Raw genomic sequence first — 17,498 nt, forward strand, 5'->3', positions numbered from 1 at the left:
TTCCAAAACATATGGGTCACTGTTTCTTCTTTGTGGGTTAGCCAAAATCAAAAGTGACAATTTCACCTACCTGTCATTTAAATAAGAATTTTCTTTTGAACTGAAAAGCCACTTGGTTCGACAGGGATGCCATAAGTATTACATTAGGGTACGTTCTTAGCTGCAGTGGATCTGAGAGAGGATCACAGATAACTGAAATCTAAGAGTAAGGTATTCATTGTTTTCAATCTCAAGCAAACTGTGCGTTTGGAAGTTAGTGAGCGATTTGGAATGATTAAGGGTAACAAATGTAGCCGGTTATTTTTAGCATTTTGTTGTTTGCTAACAGTACTTTTGTGGAAGTTATTCATCTTGCAGTCAGTCCCCTTGCAGGTAGCTTAGAAAAAAAAGAAAAGGAGTCTTAATATCCAGAGTAAGTATGACAAAGTCCACAAACTAAAGGTAGTGCACTCTATTCATGAGATGTCCCTCAGTATTCATTCTGAGCTTGTTTTACTTTTATTTTAAATGAGTGATGTGATTTTAATAAATGTTTTTCCTTAATCTACCCTTTCTGTCCATATCAGGCTAGCATTGCTAGAGATAGCATGTGAACAATTTTTAGAAATGTTTCTTAAAAGATAAAACTGGCCATCAGAAAAACTATAAATGTGGGTATGGAATTAAAGAGGCTTGCCAGAATTAATAGAGTGGAAGAAAACCTATTCAGTAATTAATATTTATGCCCCTGAGACATCAAGCAAAGGTTTAATGTTATCTGTTTAAGAAGATGAGGAAGTATAGGTATTTTAGTAAGCTTTATTTTTATCAGAGATCTCCCCAAATTGAAGTTTTACTTAAACATGCAAGCTCTAGTCACATGGAGAATTCACTGAAGTGGAATATTTCTATAGTTAAATATATGTTACTGAGTTTCTCAGATTTCTCTTTAGGGATGAATCAGTTCTTTCTGGAGTATTAACTTGGTAATATGTAGAAGCTTTAAGAAGGTATGGCATACTTTAGTGGCATCCTTAGGTAGCTAGAGCCAAACCTGAAAGTAGAGACAATCGTTAAAAAGTCAAAGTTGTGAAGATTAAATAGTGTAGTCAGGATGTAGATTCTCTGAGGAGCACTCTGTAATTTGCCTTTTAGTTACTAGCAGAATCTGAGACACAAGAGTGAAATAATTGGCTAAATATTATAAAGGTTCATGTGCTGTTGCCCTAAAGGCATGTTAGCTGGTGTGGTGAAACAGTTACCAGGCAGAAATTAGAAGAATGCCAAATTAAGCATAATGTAGAGCCATTATGCTACAGGATGGTAGGTAATAGATGGTTTTGAAGAAGGAGCATAACATCAGCTAGATTAGCACACAGGCTGGGAGCATTCATTCTTTAAGATAATGCTGAGTGTCAAATTGCTAAAGCCTGATGGCATTCATTATTCTGATGTCCAAAGGCACATCCTCAGTACTTTTGTCTTGACTGATTTCAGGAGTTTCATAGGGATTCATTGTGTGCATTCACCTTTTGTGTTCTGCCCTTAACTTTGGCTTCTGTGATGAGAACACATTCCTGTTTCTCAAAAGCAGTTTGCATTTCATAGCTCTTCCTGTACCTTTGTACATATTCCTCATTTTGCTTTTTTTAATTTTTTTATTTCTGACAAGTATACTCCTACTTATTCTTTAGCACCTAATTCCAATGGGTGTATATGTATATACATACACACATACAGACACACATGCATATATATAATATGTATGTGTCTGTATTTTTTGTAAAGCATTGACTGCCATAGGCACAGTTGGTTACCTCTTCTCCTGTGTTCCTATGGTTCTTTATATATACTTGTGTTATACGGTTGTCTTATAATGTTGTCTATCAGTATCCCCAGTACTCGGTGAGCCTGTATTCTATTATGCATAATGTGCATAATGATAAATGAGGATATGCCATTTGCATAGCACCCAATGGAGGAGCAGAAGTATTATTTATTTATTTTAGTTTTTATGTGCTCAGAGCACTTATTACTTAGCTCAGTCTATCCTTTGCAAGGTTTTATAATCTGTAAGTTGTTAAAGCTCTTTCACCAAATTCTGCCCTGTGTGGTTCATTCATATTTCATTAAATAAACATACAACCTCAAAAATATGTAGTATGTTCAAAATAACACACTAGCCATTAGGGAAACTTAGATGAAAGTTCCACTGTGTTGTGTTAGGGAGACCAGGGTTCTTGTTTGTGGAGTCGAAGAATGAACTTAGCAAACACCTAAGGTAGGAGAGCTAGAGAGAGGCTTTTATTGAGAGATACAGTGAGAGAACAGATCTCCTGGCTCATGCCAGGAGGAGACAAGAGAGCCCGTAGTGGTGCGTGGTCTAAGGGTTGTATAGACGGTTGAGGATTTTTGGGAACATGAAAAAAGCCTAGGGGTGTGGACTTATTAACTTCTTGGGTGTTAAAATGCAATCTTATCTTTTAGATAGAATCCTTCCTGCCTTTTACTATGTTGATTATGGCTGGGCCTGCATGCTAAATTAGTTGCCCAGTTTGCAAATGACCTCATCAGGTCTGAAGGAGGAAAGACAGCACATAGGCCTGGGCCTTTTAGCATGCTAAAATGAATCTTACACATTATTACAAATGATTAGCATAATAAAAACATGTGCTACTCTTCTTTATCTGGGGAATATTAACTGTTCTCACTGAAGAATGACTCTAGAGCTTAATGTTTAACACATAGTTTTGGTAGGGGGGTTTCCTTGCATGTAGTTAGTTACATTGCTCCGACTGTAAATATCCTGCCTTGCTTTTTCTGAAAGCCCTCACCCTATTCTGTCTAAGCCCATGGCCCCTGTCTCATTAGTAAAGTGAATGTAGAAATGTAGAACCTGACAAGCTACTGAGAATAGAACTGGAGGAAAAAAGCAGTTTATGTAATGGCCAAGAATTGTGAGATGCAATGGTGTGCTCAGGAAAACCATAGATACTTCAGTATAGGTGAAGCATGTTGTATATAGGGAGAGATCCAGAGATTAGAGTGAGTAGGTTATTGGGGAAGTACTTAAGGAGAACTTTGTATGTCATAACCATATAATTCTATAATTATTTATAAGTTTTTAATATATTATGGGACTGTTAATTTTACTTTTACATTGTTACTCTTAGGTTAACAAGGGATTTACTGGCTAGAATACTTAACCATTATAGATATTCTGTGGTAATTATGAGCTATATATTACTTTTTCCCTCAGTGTTCAGAGTATTTCATGTTCTTAAACTTTTGTTGTCATTCCTATGAAGTAGACTGGAGCAGATATTATTTTACTAATGGGGATATCTAGAGAGCAGAAATATTTTACTAATGGGGATATCTAGAGAGACAGAGGCTATGACAACAGACCTTTTCAACTAGTCTTCTAGATTAGAACTAACTGTTGAGATAAGAATTCTATATTCTACGCATTAATTTATTCAACCTAAAAGATATTTGTAACCATTTTCTTTATATTTTATAAACTCCAACCAGAATAGACAGTAATGTAACTTTGTAAACTACCAGCATTTGGGCTTAATATCATAAGGTACAATTAACTTAATGGCACCAATGATGTGAATAAAACATTTGACTATATTTCATAATATGCAAATTGATATTTTACAATATTAATTAATATCTTGAAACTTTTTTCTGCCTCTTTCTATAGGGTTTCATATGTCCTCAGTGTATGAAATCTCTTGGATCTGTCGATGAACTTTTCAAACACTATGAGGCAGTTCACGATTCTGGTAATGATTCAAGTCATGGAGGAGAGGCTCTTGCTCTGAAGCGGTACAGTATAATAGTTTTGAAGTGTAATTTTGTTAAGAATGCATGTGATATCATTGTTTAATCATGAGTAATTAGTTTGTGGGAATAGTGTTTTTATATTATTTAATTTAAATCTGTCTTCAATTAGTATGGTCTTCCATTATTGTTGTGATCTATCTTTGATCAGTGACCATTTATGCCAGCATCTACACCATGGTATTTTTTTTGATATTATATTTTTAATTTTTTTTTTTAATTTTTTAATTTTTTAATTTTTTAATTTTTAGTTTTTTTTAATGAAGATTGTGAACTATCAAAAGGTTAAACTGTATTTATCATATTCTGCTTAACAAATAATGATATGCTTTGTTTCAAAGATTTTGTAGTAAGTTGCTAAAATAATGGATTTAACCAAGAATTAAGTTTAATTTTTAAAAAACTTCTTTTATAATCACTGATATAATAATAAATACACATATACTTGGCAAATTTGCCTGAACATTTTAAGAGTTAAATTAAACTATAATTACTTAAAACAGCATTCAGCAGCATAACTTTTCTTTTGCCACTGGTGAGGACTTCCACTAAGAAAGAAAACTTGATTTCATTCTCCTTGTAAAAAAAATTCTTTTCCATGTTTTCCTTAAAAAATGCTTCTAGGTTGGTTAATCTATAACACAAAGAACTCCACATAAGGGAAAAGTATTAGGACCACATAACTTTGTGGTTGATAGATAATATAGAACTATAAAATATGGTTGTTTTGATAATGTGGGAAAACCAGTATCTTTGGAAAGTATGACTATTAATGCTCCTTAGGATTTTTATGTGTGAGTTAATAATTTGGGGTACTATTTTTTGTCCTTTGTTAGGAAATAGATATAAAATATATATACTTATATTAAACTACATTATACATTATACATGTTTTTATATTTAGTATCAATTTAACAGAGTTGCTTTTTCAGCTATGAATTAGACAGTACCCAATTTATGAACTTGCAACATAAAACATCTACAATCTACCCTTGTTCTTGTTTCTTGACTTTTCATCCAATGTTTAGCACACTGAAGCCTGGCTTCTGTCCTACCACTTTCCTGAAACTGCTCCTTTAAAGCCAACAGTAACCCGGATAATTTTCAGTTCTTATCTTACTTGACCTCTGTTTTGGTTATCCATTACCTTGTAACAATCTTCTCAGGACTTAGTGGTTTAAAACTATAGCAGTTTATTACTTCTTGTAATTCTATGAGTTGACTGGATGGTTCTGCTTTAAGTGTTGTAGACTGGTGTACTAGGAAGGCCAGAAGGTTCAAAAGGGCCTCACACTGATGGCTGGGGTTGGGACTGCATACTGGCTGGGAACCTGTGGGGGCTGTATGTTAGGGGCCTCAATTCTACTTCGTATGGGCCTCTCCACTTGGATGCTTGCACTTAGTCACAGACCAGCAGTTGCATTCTAAGATCATTCCAAGAGAAAAGAAGCAGAGCTGCCAGTCTTCTTAAGACTTGGATTCCAAAGCATGAGAGTGTTATTTCTGCTACATTTTATTGGACAAAGTAGCCACAGGGCTACTCACAGGACAGGGCCAGCTCAGATTCAAGAGGCCAAGGAGTAAACTTTATCTTTGAGTGGAGGAGTAGCTTTTGCATATAGGAAGAGAAGAACTTGATGGTCACCATCTTTGTAGATCAGTCTCTGCAAAATTTGGTTATGCTGGCTCTCTTTCCTCCTGTTCTTCTGAGAGGATACCTCTGTGATCATTCACTCTTGATCTGTTCTGTGTGCTTCTCTTCCTGTATGTAATTTACCTGGGTAATATCCACATCCATGATTTCCTCCTAAACTACATCTCCGACCTAGAATTATTTCCCAAGTTGCCCATGAGGTATTTTTTTTGTAGTTATTCCAAGGGAACATTTCGCTGTGACATTTTGAAAATAGGGTTCATTATCTTTACTTCTAACCTGCTCCTTATCAACCCACTACTTCTGGTGAATGGCAACATTATCTTTCCACCCAGTTACTAAAGCCAGAAAATTGAATGTGCTCACTTTTACATACCTGCCCTGTGCGTTTATCTGATCAATCACAAAGTTTAGTTAATTCTGTCTGCTTAATAGCTCTCATAAACTTTTCCTTCTTCACTGCTACAGCTTATTTGAGACTATCATTTCTTTTCTCACTCAGAAATATTTTTCAGTATTAATATTTGGCTCTCTGCCTTCAGTCTTGTATCTCTCCAATTAACTCTCCATATTGCTGCCAGAGTAATATTTTTTAAATGCAAATTTGATTGCTTTTGCTCTAAACAATAACTTTCACTAGTTTTTCATTGCTTATGTAATAGTTACTGTGTACTTTTCCAGGTTTATTTCTTACTGTATCTGCTCTTTACATCTTCCTACACCTCTACAGTTTCTGACAATTATATCCTGCCCCTCTATAACACATTGGATAACATGTGACTGTGGGCAGGATATGTCCTTTAGATCAAAGCCCACAAGACTTAGGTGGGTCATGAAACCTTTTTGTTTAAAGTTATCTGTTTATCAGCTTACATGTGAATTTCATTAAACATCGATCATGTATTTGAAATATAATGCAGTAGTAGGTTTTTGGGGGTCCAGATTTTTAAAATGTATGTATGGATAGCATGTACAGAGTATAAAATTCAAATGGTTCAGAAAGTTATATAGTGAAAATTTACTCCTTGCCACCTTTTCCCTACCCTCTTACTTTTCATAAGAGTCTTATATATATATATATGTTCCCAGAGATAGTCTATGCATATATATGCATATGCTTATGTCTTGTACATATAAAGAAGTATATAAATATATATAATTATATAAAAGAGTAGTTCTACATTGTCTTTAGACCTTTAGATTCTTTGTGTATCTTACAGATTGTTTTATATCAATGCAGGTAAAGCTTTCTCATTCTTTTTAATGACATGTAGAATTTTATCTTTCTCTTGTTGATGAGCATTTAGGATATTTCTAGTGTTTTGCAATTACAAATGATGTGGTGTATGTCCTTGTGGACATATCATTTGTACATACATGTTTGAGTATATCTGTAAGATAAATTTCTGAAAGTAGTATTTTTGGACAAATGTTTGCTTCAAAGCTTTGATAGATGTTGCCAAATTGTCGTTTGTAGATATCCTAGGTTGTTTTGATATGTTATATATTTCAAAAGATTTTCTTTGGTAGACAAATTTCTTTCACACATTTGTTGAAATGGCACTTTTAAAAAGATTAATTGAGCAACTGAGCCCACCCCATTAGAAGTTGAACTGGCATTATCTTCCTTGGAATTTCATTCAATTTAATGTGAGTCATACAAGTATATTGTTATTAATTCCTTTCTTCATCATTTTAGTTTATATTAGAGTTGGGAGATTAATGAATAGGGAAAACTTAAACACACCCACACTTTCACATGTAAGTCTAAGACTTATGTAAAGACTGTGTCCTCCATTTGGCATGTGGCTTCTACAAATTAAAATAGTTCATAGGGCCACATCGGAGAGAGGAATGGATGGGAACATACACACACACACAACAGAGAAATGAAAACTAATGAAATTTTCACAAAAAGACAAATTTTAAGAGTTAGAAAAATTGGTAGGAATCTATTATCTAGTTTAACTTTTGTGTTCAAAAATTAAAGATTTCACCTCAAAGTTTATTTCCATCATGAAGCTCTTTTAGGTGGAAATACCACTATCTTTATGCCAGTAATTCTGGGTGAAAATAAGTTTCCAGCCTGGGGCAAATTACCTTTGAAACCAAAATCAATCAAAGGGAGAAATAAAGCGGGAGAAATCTGTTTATTGCTTACAAGCAGTTGTCCATTTCTACTTGTCCATGTCTCTCACAACCTGGCTGCAAAAGGGACCCCAGCCAACCTCTCCAGACCAGATATACCCTTGCTCTCCCTTGTAATTACCTGTTGATATGGAGATGGACTACTTCTCTCCACCCCTTGAAACACTCCTATTGATATGGAGCTACACCAAGGCCAGGTGAGAGATTCTGGAAATATTGAAATTTTACCCTCCCCTCCAGAAATCTCACCTCACAATCTACTCACTCTCCATCTTTCACAATGGCCCCTGTGTGAGAAAACTGGAGCACTGTAACCAGAGTAATAACATATAATAACAACAATGATAAAATCATGATAATCCTTAAGCTGAAGGATTCAGCTAAGTTCAAAGTCCTATGCAGATTAAGTCCATAGCTCACCCATTCCACAAGTGGTCAGTAGCTGAACAGATAGGGAGTTCAGAGCAGTCATTATGCTACAGCTGCAACTGGGGGAGTGGGTCCAGAGCACGGGGACTATAGAAGAAAATAACCTTAAAGGTGATAAGATACATGTTTTAATGATACTATCATAGGTAAACCTTGTCCATCAAGTAGGATGCATACAAGAGAGTGATCCTGTGTTAGGACAGTGGCAGTAATAGGATCTCATCCTGGCCTAGTATACTAAACCTTCACTTTCCTCCCTGTGGGAGTTACAGATGGGTCAATATACAGGGCTACAGGAGGTACATGCACTGGCCATAAAGATAAAACAAAACTTCCCTGTAAGATGCTCTTACTTCCTGGATGTTTGGGGTACACCACTGTGACCTTTGGAGGCCATTCTGCTCTTACTCCAGGAACACACAGGAGGCCAACTTCCAGGCCTTTTCCCCAAGATGCCAGAAGGGCCAGCCATCGCTGGTCCATGTGTCAAAATGTCCAGGGCCACGTCCATTCAACAGAGTCTCCAGGGTTTAACATGGTTGGAACTGGCAGCATGATGTAGCTCTGATGGCCGTATCCTGGCTTTAATAACTCCTCTTTGGTTTGCACATATAGTTGCTTAGGAGAGGCAGCAATGTGTGTTAGCATGTCCACAGAGCTGAAAACTCCTTTTTTGGGCTCCTTACTTCAAATGCTGTAGCACTACCTGTAAGTGAACTGACCAGCCCCATAGGCTATTGGTGTCCGACTTCGGGTCAGATTTTAACAAACCATTGTACCTCTCTATTGTTCCTGCCCTGGTAGGGTTATATGGTATGTGAAACTTCCACTTTATTCCTAATTGCTGTACCCATTCTTGTAGTGCATGTCCAGTAAAGTGGGTGCCTTGATCACTCTCAATCACCTGTGGCCGGCCATAGGCTGCAAAGAGACTCTCTTGGCCCCTTTGGGTGGTTTGCTGATCTGCATGACAGGCAGAAAAAGCAACCAACAGTAGCTGTGTCCACAAAAGTCATGGCATACTGATATCCTTATGATAGGGGCATATGTCCAATACAGTCTATCTGCCACTTGACAAGGGGTATCGTCCCCTTTACTATTGTCCCATGTCGCTGCAGACTCAGTGTAAGTCCCTCTTAGAGCACATAAGGCACTCCTGGGCTCTGCTGACTTCTTCAAAGATCAATGGCAAGTCCCAGCCACAGGCTGTAGCCCAGATTGTCCTTTGTCCCACGTGCAACAAACGCTGATGTAACCATTAGGCTACATCAGAAGCAGGCTTCCCTTCTAGCCAATGCACCTGGGCCAGTGTGTCTACTTCATCATTCCCTGGGGATGCCAAAGGCAAATGGCCAGTCACATGATACATATACGGTAACTGTCTTAGTCAGAACAGAGCCCATAGGTCTTGCCACAGCTCCTCTAAGCGATGCTGAAATATGTCTTTCTCCTCCTGAAGTCTCTGCCTCTCTCCTCAGTAACCCTTTCCACTGTCTTGAGAAACAAATGTCCCACAATCCTGGCTGCTACATGGCCATTCAGGACCTCTAAGCAGTCTTCTATCTCATGGAGGGCTAAGTCCACAGCTTCCAGTGTCTCCACCCTTCCCTAATTCTGCGGAAGGCTCTACCTGTCTAGCAGGTGCTTTTCCCTAGATAATTTCCCACTAGGGGCTCCCTGGTGAAGCCACACCCTTCACCACTGTAGCTACTGGGGCCTCCCCACCATCCACAGGGGTGTTTCCAGGTATCTCACCACCATCTCTAGGGGCAGCCTGCCCAAGGATCACATCCATGAAGACAGATTTCAGGGTCAGAGGTCCTGCCAACTACTGCCAGATGTTACTTCTAGGGAAAATAAGTTTTCAGCTTGGGGCAAAATTACCTTTGAAACTAAATTCAGTCAAAGGGAGGAATTGAATGGGAGAAACCTGTTGCCTACAAGCAGTCATCCACTTCTGCTCACCTGTGTCTCCCATGACCTGGCTGCAGAAAAAGGGGAATCCCCCCCAACTTCTCCAGTCCAGATATGCCCTTGCTTCCTCTTGTAATCACCTATTGATACAGAGATGGACTACTTCTCTCCACCCCCTGGAAACACCTATTGATAGGGAGATGCACAAGGCCATGTGAAAGATTCTAGAAATGATGCAGTTTTACCCACAATGCCTCTTTTTATTTCTCACAGAACTGATGATAGTCTATTGCTCTTACTTGTTTAGTGTTTAGTTCCCCCATTAGACTGAACTTGAGTCAGGCATAGATAATGAATGTCTATTGAATAATGAATAGATTATTTACATATGAATGGCTATGAAAGGTAGAGGACTCATTTTTCCCTCTTTTACATTTCACTTTTTTGGCAGTTTCCTTCGTTTTCTATTAACCCCTATTTCACAGATGAAGCTGACTCTGCGCCTTTACTTTCTACCCCTGTCATCTTCCTAGAGGTTAATTCTCCCAGTATGTCCCATTATCTTTTATCTGACTGATACGCTTGTGCTGGTGTAGATTTGGCCTTCCTTATCATCAGAACTGATCTACTTCTATTCTGTTTATACTAGAATCAATTCATTAGAGTATTCTTAATCAGCTGTTTCAGTTTTTGTGTCTTCTATCATGGCAGCCATTGGTAGTGGCATGGAGCAAGGCAGTCTGGCTTTTTTTTTGCTGTTAACAATCCAGCAGGGGAATATAGGTTCCTGACATCCAGAAGAAGAATCCCCAATGTGTATTTTCATGGAATTTCTCTCCTGTATCAGGCCCCCTCCAGTGATCTGCTCACCATTCTTTGTCAGACTGACTCTTAGGCAAGGGGAACAGAGTGTGAGATGGTTATGACAGAAAAAAGTATTCAGACTCAACGAACAGAAAGAAGCAGTGTTGCTAGAGCTAAGTGAGTGAGGGGGAAAGTCATAAGGCAGAGACTAAATTGTGCAGATTTTGTGGTTCTTGTTAATGAGTTCAGATTTTTATGCTAATGGCAATAGGAAGTCATTAGTGTTTATTGTCAAATTAGTGGGACACATTTTGCTTCTTACTCAGGCACTTGACACTCAGTTGTATCATTTCCATGGTGAAGTGTTTTTCCATTTATAAACATTTATGTTTAGAAATAAAGTTATTTTTCTAAGGGTTTTATATATATGCCACTATACATAAAATATACAGGTTTTTTTAAGAATTGAGAAAACTAGAATGTTAATATGTAATACTAGCTATGATTTGTTAAGAGACTAGGATGTTAAAGAACATGATGTACTAATTCCTTTTATTCCCAATTTATTTTTAGAGATGATGTGACACTACTCAGACAAGAGGTCCAAGACCTACAGGCTTCACTTAAGGTAAGAATAAAAATGATTATACTTGTTTTCAGTGTTTCAGAAAATAAACCTTTTAAAATTTACTAATTAAAAAAATTTTTTTTTCCCTAGGAAGAAAAATGGTACTCAGAGGAATTAAAGAAAGAATTAGAAAAATTTCAGGGGCTGCAACAGCAAGTAATTGCTTTTAAATACTTGAAGTGTGTTTACTGGTTATTTATTTTCATTGTTGAAAATTAAACAATACTTTTTGTAAGCAGGTGACCTGATACAAACAATTTGTTTATATCTTGGTTTGTTTTCTCTTTTTTTAATAGCCTACAGTATATGTCCTTTGTAATTCTAATGAATCAAAGAAATACCTAGAAAGCTAAGAAGTAGCTTCTTTAAGGTGCTCCATTAAGAGTCAGTTACCTGTGGATTTATTATACCAGACTATATTATCCTAATTTTCTGACAATGTATAGTTAAAAAACATAGGTTCAAACAATAGTGAAAATTTTCAAAGCACTTGTGTTATGACAAATTGGAAATCACCAAAATGTCTATTATTAGGGAAAGAACTATTATTAACTGTTTCTGTTAGTGAAGTTTGTTTGAAAACATGGAAAACCATTGCATTTACAATGTTAGGTTTTAAAAAACAAAAATTATGTATATGTGTACACACACACACACACATATATTATACAACTTGAATTACATAAAAATAATACATAGAAAAAAACAAAATGATGTGATACCAAAAACTGAAATAACCAATTTTGAAATATCCAAAGCTGGATATTTCAGAATAGATTCTTTAATGTTTTAGGTTCTTTATAATTATGTATTTTCTAAATAAATGTCTTAACCAGTTACAATCTTTATACTAAAATTGTATTGACTTTTATACAAAAATTACATAAAGAATCACAGAATAATGAACTTACCAGATCCATATATAGTTTATATTTGTAAGAATAAAGTGGATACCCTTTAACAATAGTCCTAATAGTTTTATGAATTAGTGATCCCCTTTGCACATTATCTTAGCACATTGTGTCTCTCAGTCTTTTCACCTTTTTATCTATTTGCCAAGAATTTTCATTTGGGCTAGAAAAGACAAACAGAGAGCTAACAAAGTATCACTCTTATTACTACTCAGCCTCAATAATTGAGGATGCATCAAAGAGGTTTTTAGTAATCTAGAATATTTATAGTTCATTTACTCATATTTTATGTAGGTATCATTAATAACTAATCAAACATGGGCTGTATTAATTTCTGTACCTGTAAACAGAGAGGAAATTATTCCCTACATTTGAGGTAGCTATTTCACATTCAATAAATTAATTCTCCACAGTGCAAAGTGCAATTGCATTGGCAGGAAATTTGCCTTTGGGAGAAAATATATTTTAAATATTGATGATTCTTAGCAATCAATATGTCTAAATCCAATGTAATGGAAAATATAGTCAGATATACTGTGAGATGATTAAACTTTTTCAGATATGTATAAATTCTTGATAATATGGAAGTTATGACTAGGCCACATACTATTTTGTTCCTAATACACATGATAAGTTAAACCTTATGGGATATATTTTTTATTTCTGTTTCTTATAAAGGTGATAAGGTGATTTATAATCCTGAATTAAAAATTTATGTTTTTAAAGCCAAATTTTTTAATAGTGATGGTTCCCTGGCATATTTTAATGTGTGCAAATTTCAGATACTATAGGGTTGAATCTTGTCTGCTGACTTAAGTATTTGTTTTAGAATCTATATTTAGAATTGTAAGAACTTAAATTATTTATTTATTCATTCATTGCTGAATTTAAGGAATTTAAGATAGCATCTATTGTGAGACCCATACTTATTTAACCTATAATAGCAATAAAAACTTCTTAGAACCAGGGAGCTGTTGTTAGATCATTATACCAGTCTGCCTAGTGGAACACAGAACAAGCCAAAATTTAATTCTCATCAAAATCTTGCTGTTTGCCTGACAGAATGGGGCTTTCAGAAATTTTTCTCACATTGGCAGTTGTAACAGTATTGTCTTTTCCTTTTAATGCATTTTTTATATCTTTGTTTTCATTGAGGAGTCTAAACCTGATGGATTGGTGGCTGATTCATCAGCAGGTAACTTTACTTAAAGTAGATATTCTTTCTTCTCTCTCATTCTTGTTTTTAACTTTTTTCTTTTTCTCTGAGGCCTGCTACGTAAATTTTGTTTTGTGGTTATACTTTTATGGCTCTGAAACAGTGAAGGTAACAGTAGTATTATAGGCTTAGAGTGTTTGTTACCTGCGAACCTCATGACTTAATCAGTTAACAAAAATCTTAGTTCATTATATTCTGAAGTTATAAATAAAATTCCAGGATATTACATTAATGTGATTGTTTAACAAAAAGTTAAATCTGTATTAGAAAGTGATGTATGCTTTTTTTCTTGAAATAAAAAAAAAGATAAGACTAGCATTTCATAACTGATTTTAACTGGAGGGTTGCTCAATGAAAAATGAAAATATTTTGAGATTTAGCTAGTAGATTATAATTTTCCTGTGAAATCTCTTTTTATAAGACCTTGTTCTTAAACTGTTTCTAATGTCATTTTGCATTATAACAAATTCTGTCAGAGGAACAGAATATATTCCTTCTTGGTTAGTTGACAGATACAGGAAAATAACTGAAATGTAAACTCAAAATAATCTTGAAACAAATATTTATACATTATTTGGGTGTGATAATATATATCCTTTTTATAAATTTAGTGTTTTTAAGTTGTGACTTGTACACTAAATGTATCAGATATACTTAATTCTTGAAATGTGAAGATACTCTATAATTAGTAATAGACTCATGTTAATTGTCTTACAGTAAGTATAAGTAATCCTACTTTAGGAAGTCTAATTATTGTATTTGAGTAAATACTATACTTTTTTAAAAAAAATAGATATACAGTCTTTGGAACAACAATTAGAAGAAGCCCAAACAGAGAATTTTAATATTAAGCAAATGAAAGACTTATTTGAACAGAAAGCAGCCCAACTTGCCACTGAAATTGCAGGTAAACTGAATCAGAAATTTTTAGCCAATAAATCAGTCACATTAATTTTTTTGCTATTACAGATCCTAGAAATAAACATTATATTTTAGTGTGGTTAAGTATTTATTAAAGACTATTATGGTGATTGCTGGAATTTAATGATAACCAAATTGCTATGTAAGTAATATTTGTCATCCCACTTTCTCCCTTCAAAGGACTGATTTTTTCTATAGAATTCTTGATTTTAAGAAAATGAATTTTCTTTTGGGGTATGCTTAAAAGATTAACAAGTAACATTTTGAAGAAGTAAAATAATATAGCATAGATTTTAGATTTAACATTTGGTTATGCTGTCAGTTATGTTTTTTTTAACTACATGTTTTTGGGTAAAATATTGTTATATGATAAGTTTATATTAAAATGCTAATTCATACTTAATGTGTGAATTTAGTTAAAAACATTTTATCATTTTAAGTTCATTGTTCAGTGTAGTCAGAAGTATAATTTTATTGTACGTATTTATGTTTATCTTAGGACTGTGAATTTGAATTAGAGTGATATAATGATGTGTGCTGGAATATACAGGAATTTATAAAACTGCTCCTCTCTAGAGTTAGTCATGAAACTAATATTTACGTAACTATTCTTAATTAGACCTAAAGTCAAAATATGATGAAGAAAGGAGTCTTCGAGAAGCTGCTGAACAAAAAGCAATACATCTGACAGAAGAATTAAACAAAGAAGCAACTGTAATTCAGGATCTGAAGACTGAACTGGTAATTTAGAAACCATTTATTGGAATTTACCTTTATAATTTTCTGACTTAAAAATGAAATACATACACTAATAACAAATTTTTAAAAGTATAGACTGAGTGAAATGGAGGAAATAAAAAAATTCCCTGGAATGCTACCACCTGCATATATACTGTATATGATTTTAAAAATAAAAATGGATTTCATGATACATAATTTATTATCTTAACATTTTTGTTGTTTCTTGATACACTGTTTATCTTTCTTAGTAGTTTCCATATTTGCGTCTCTCATCCTGACCTCCCTTGCATTTTAGTTTTATAAATCCACCTGCTTTTAGGATGCTTCTGATTGCATTTCTAGCTATCATTTCAAATTCAACAAGTATAATATCAAGTTACCGTATTTCTTCCATAACTGTATGTCTATCATTGGTACCATACATCTTCAATGCTCTCCTCAGGCTTAACAACCTTAGGTCTGTCCTTGACTCCTTTCTGTCCTTCATTTAGCACTCAATAAATACACAAGTAAAGGAATCACCTATATTCAACCTGTATCAAATCTTGATTATACTTCTATCTGCAGCTCCTTCATTAAAAAAAATTTTTTTAAATTAAGGTATAATTGATATACGCTCTTATGAAGGTTTCACATGAAAAAACAATGTGGTTACTACGTTTACCCATATTATCAAGTCCCCACCCATACCCCAATGCAGTTACTGTCCATCAGTGTAGTAAGATACCACAGATTCACTGTTTGCCTTCTCTGTGCTACACTGTTTTCCCTGTGACCCCTACATCATGTGTACTAAACATAATAATCCTCAATTCCCTTCTCCCTCCCTACCCACCCACCCTTCCACACCTGTCCCTTTTGGTAACCACTAGTCCCTTCTTGGAGTCTGTGAGTTTGCTGCTATTTTTTTCCCTTTAGTTTTGCTTCGTTGTTATACTTCACAAATGAGGGAAACCATTTGGCACTTGTCTTTCTCCGCCTGTCTTATTTCACTGAGCATAAAATCATCCAGCTCCATTCCTGTTGTTGCAAATGGTAGGATTTGTTCCTTTCTTATGGCTGAATAGTATTCCATTGTGTATATGAACCACATCTTCTTTATCCATTCATCTACTGATGGACACTTAGGTTGCTTCCATATCTCGGCTGATGTAAATAGTGCTGTGATAAACATAGGGGTGCATATGTCTTTTTGAATCTGAGAAGCTGTATTTTTTGCATAAATCCCAAGGAGTGGGATTCCCAGGTCAAATGATATTTCTATTTTGAGATTTTTTTGAGGAACCTCCATATTGCTTTCCACAGTGGTTGAACTAGCTTACTTTGCCACCAGCAGTGTAGGAGGGTTCCCCTTTCTCCGCATCCTCCCCAGCATTTGTTCTTAGTCTTTTCAATGCTGGCCATCCTTACTGGTGTGAGGTGATATCTCATTGTGGTTTTAATTTGCATTTCCCTGATGATTAGTGATGTGGAGTATCTTTTCATGTGTCTGTTGGGCATCTGAATTTCTTCTTTGGAGAATTGTCTCTTCACATCCTCTGCCCATTATTTAATTGGGTTATCTGCTTTTTGGGTGTTGAGGCATGTGAGTTCTTCATATATTTTGGATGTTAACCCCTTGTCGGATATGTGATTTGCAAATATATTCTCCCATACTGTAGAATGGATGCCTTTTTGTTCTGTTGATGGTGTCCTTTGCTGGATAGAAACTTTTTAGTTTGATGTAGTCCATGAGTTCATTTTGGTTTTGTTTCTCTTGCTCGAGGAGATGCGTTCAGGAAGAAGTTGATCATGTTTATATTCAGGAGATTTTTGCTTATGTTGTCTCCTGAGAGTTTTTTGGTTTTATGACTTACATTCAGGTCTTTGATCCATTTCGAGTTTACTTTTTGTATGGGGTTAAACAATAATCCAATTTCATTCTCTTGCATGTAGCTGTCCAGTTTTGCCAACACCAGCTATTGAAGAGGCTTTCATTTCCCCATTGTATGTCCATGGCTCCTTTATCATATATAATCTGAGCATATATGGTTGGGTTTATATCAGGGCTCTCTAGTCTGTTCCATTGGTCTATGGGTCTGTTCTTGTGCCAGTACCAAATTGTCTTGATTACTGTGGCTTTATATCCTTCAGTTTTATTACCAGTTTCTTAGCATAGAAAATGAAGGAATGTAGTTTTTTTTGAATGGTTGTTATGACCCATGGGCATGGTTTGTAGGAAAGGAAAGCAGATAAAGCACTAAAGATAATTGTGAATTTGCTATTTTGCATTTGAGTAGTAACACTATTAAATGTGAGATA

General features: G+C 35.2%; 1 protein-coding gene across 3 annotated transcripts in view; it reads left to right on the forward strand.

Moving 5' to 3' along the window:
- Positions 1 to 17,498, forward strand: part of EEA1 (early endosome antigen 1) — a 141,006-nt gene that overhangs the window by 51,960 nt on the left and 71,548 nt on the right. For all 3 annotated transcript variants that reach the window (XM_057486515.1, XM_036891056.2, XM_057486516.1), the window contains 6 exons: positions 3,692 to 3,816; positions 11,354 to 11,408; positions 11,499 to 11,564; positions 13,475 to 13,514; positions 14,329 to 14,442; positions 15,076 to 15,197. In XM_057486515.1, the coding sequence (XP_057342498.1) occupies positions 3,692 to 3,816; positions 11,354 to 11,408; positions 11,499 to 11,564; positions 13,475 to 13,514; positions 14,329 to 14,442; positions 15,076 to 15,197 (522 nt within the window). The remainder of the gene's footprint in view (positions 1 to 3,691; positions 3,817 to 11,353; positions 11,409 to 11,498; positions 11,565 to 13,474; positions 13,515 to 14,328; positions 14,443 to 15,075; positions 15,198 to 17,498) is intronic.

This window comes from Manis pentadactyla, chromosome 10 (genome assembly GCF_030020395.1).
Source record: "Manis pentadactyla isolate mManPen7 chromosome 10, mManPen7.hap1, whole genome shotgun sequence".
Classification (NCBI taxonomy): domain Eukaryota; kingdom Metazoa; phylum Chordata; class Mammalia; order Pholidota; family Manidae; genus Manis; species Manis pentadactyla.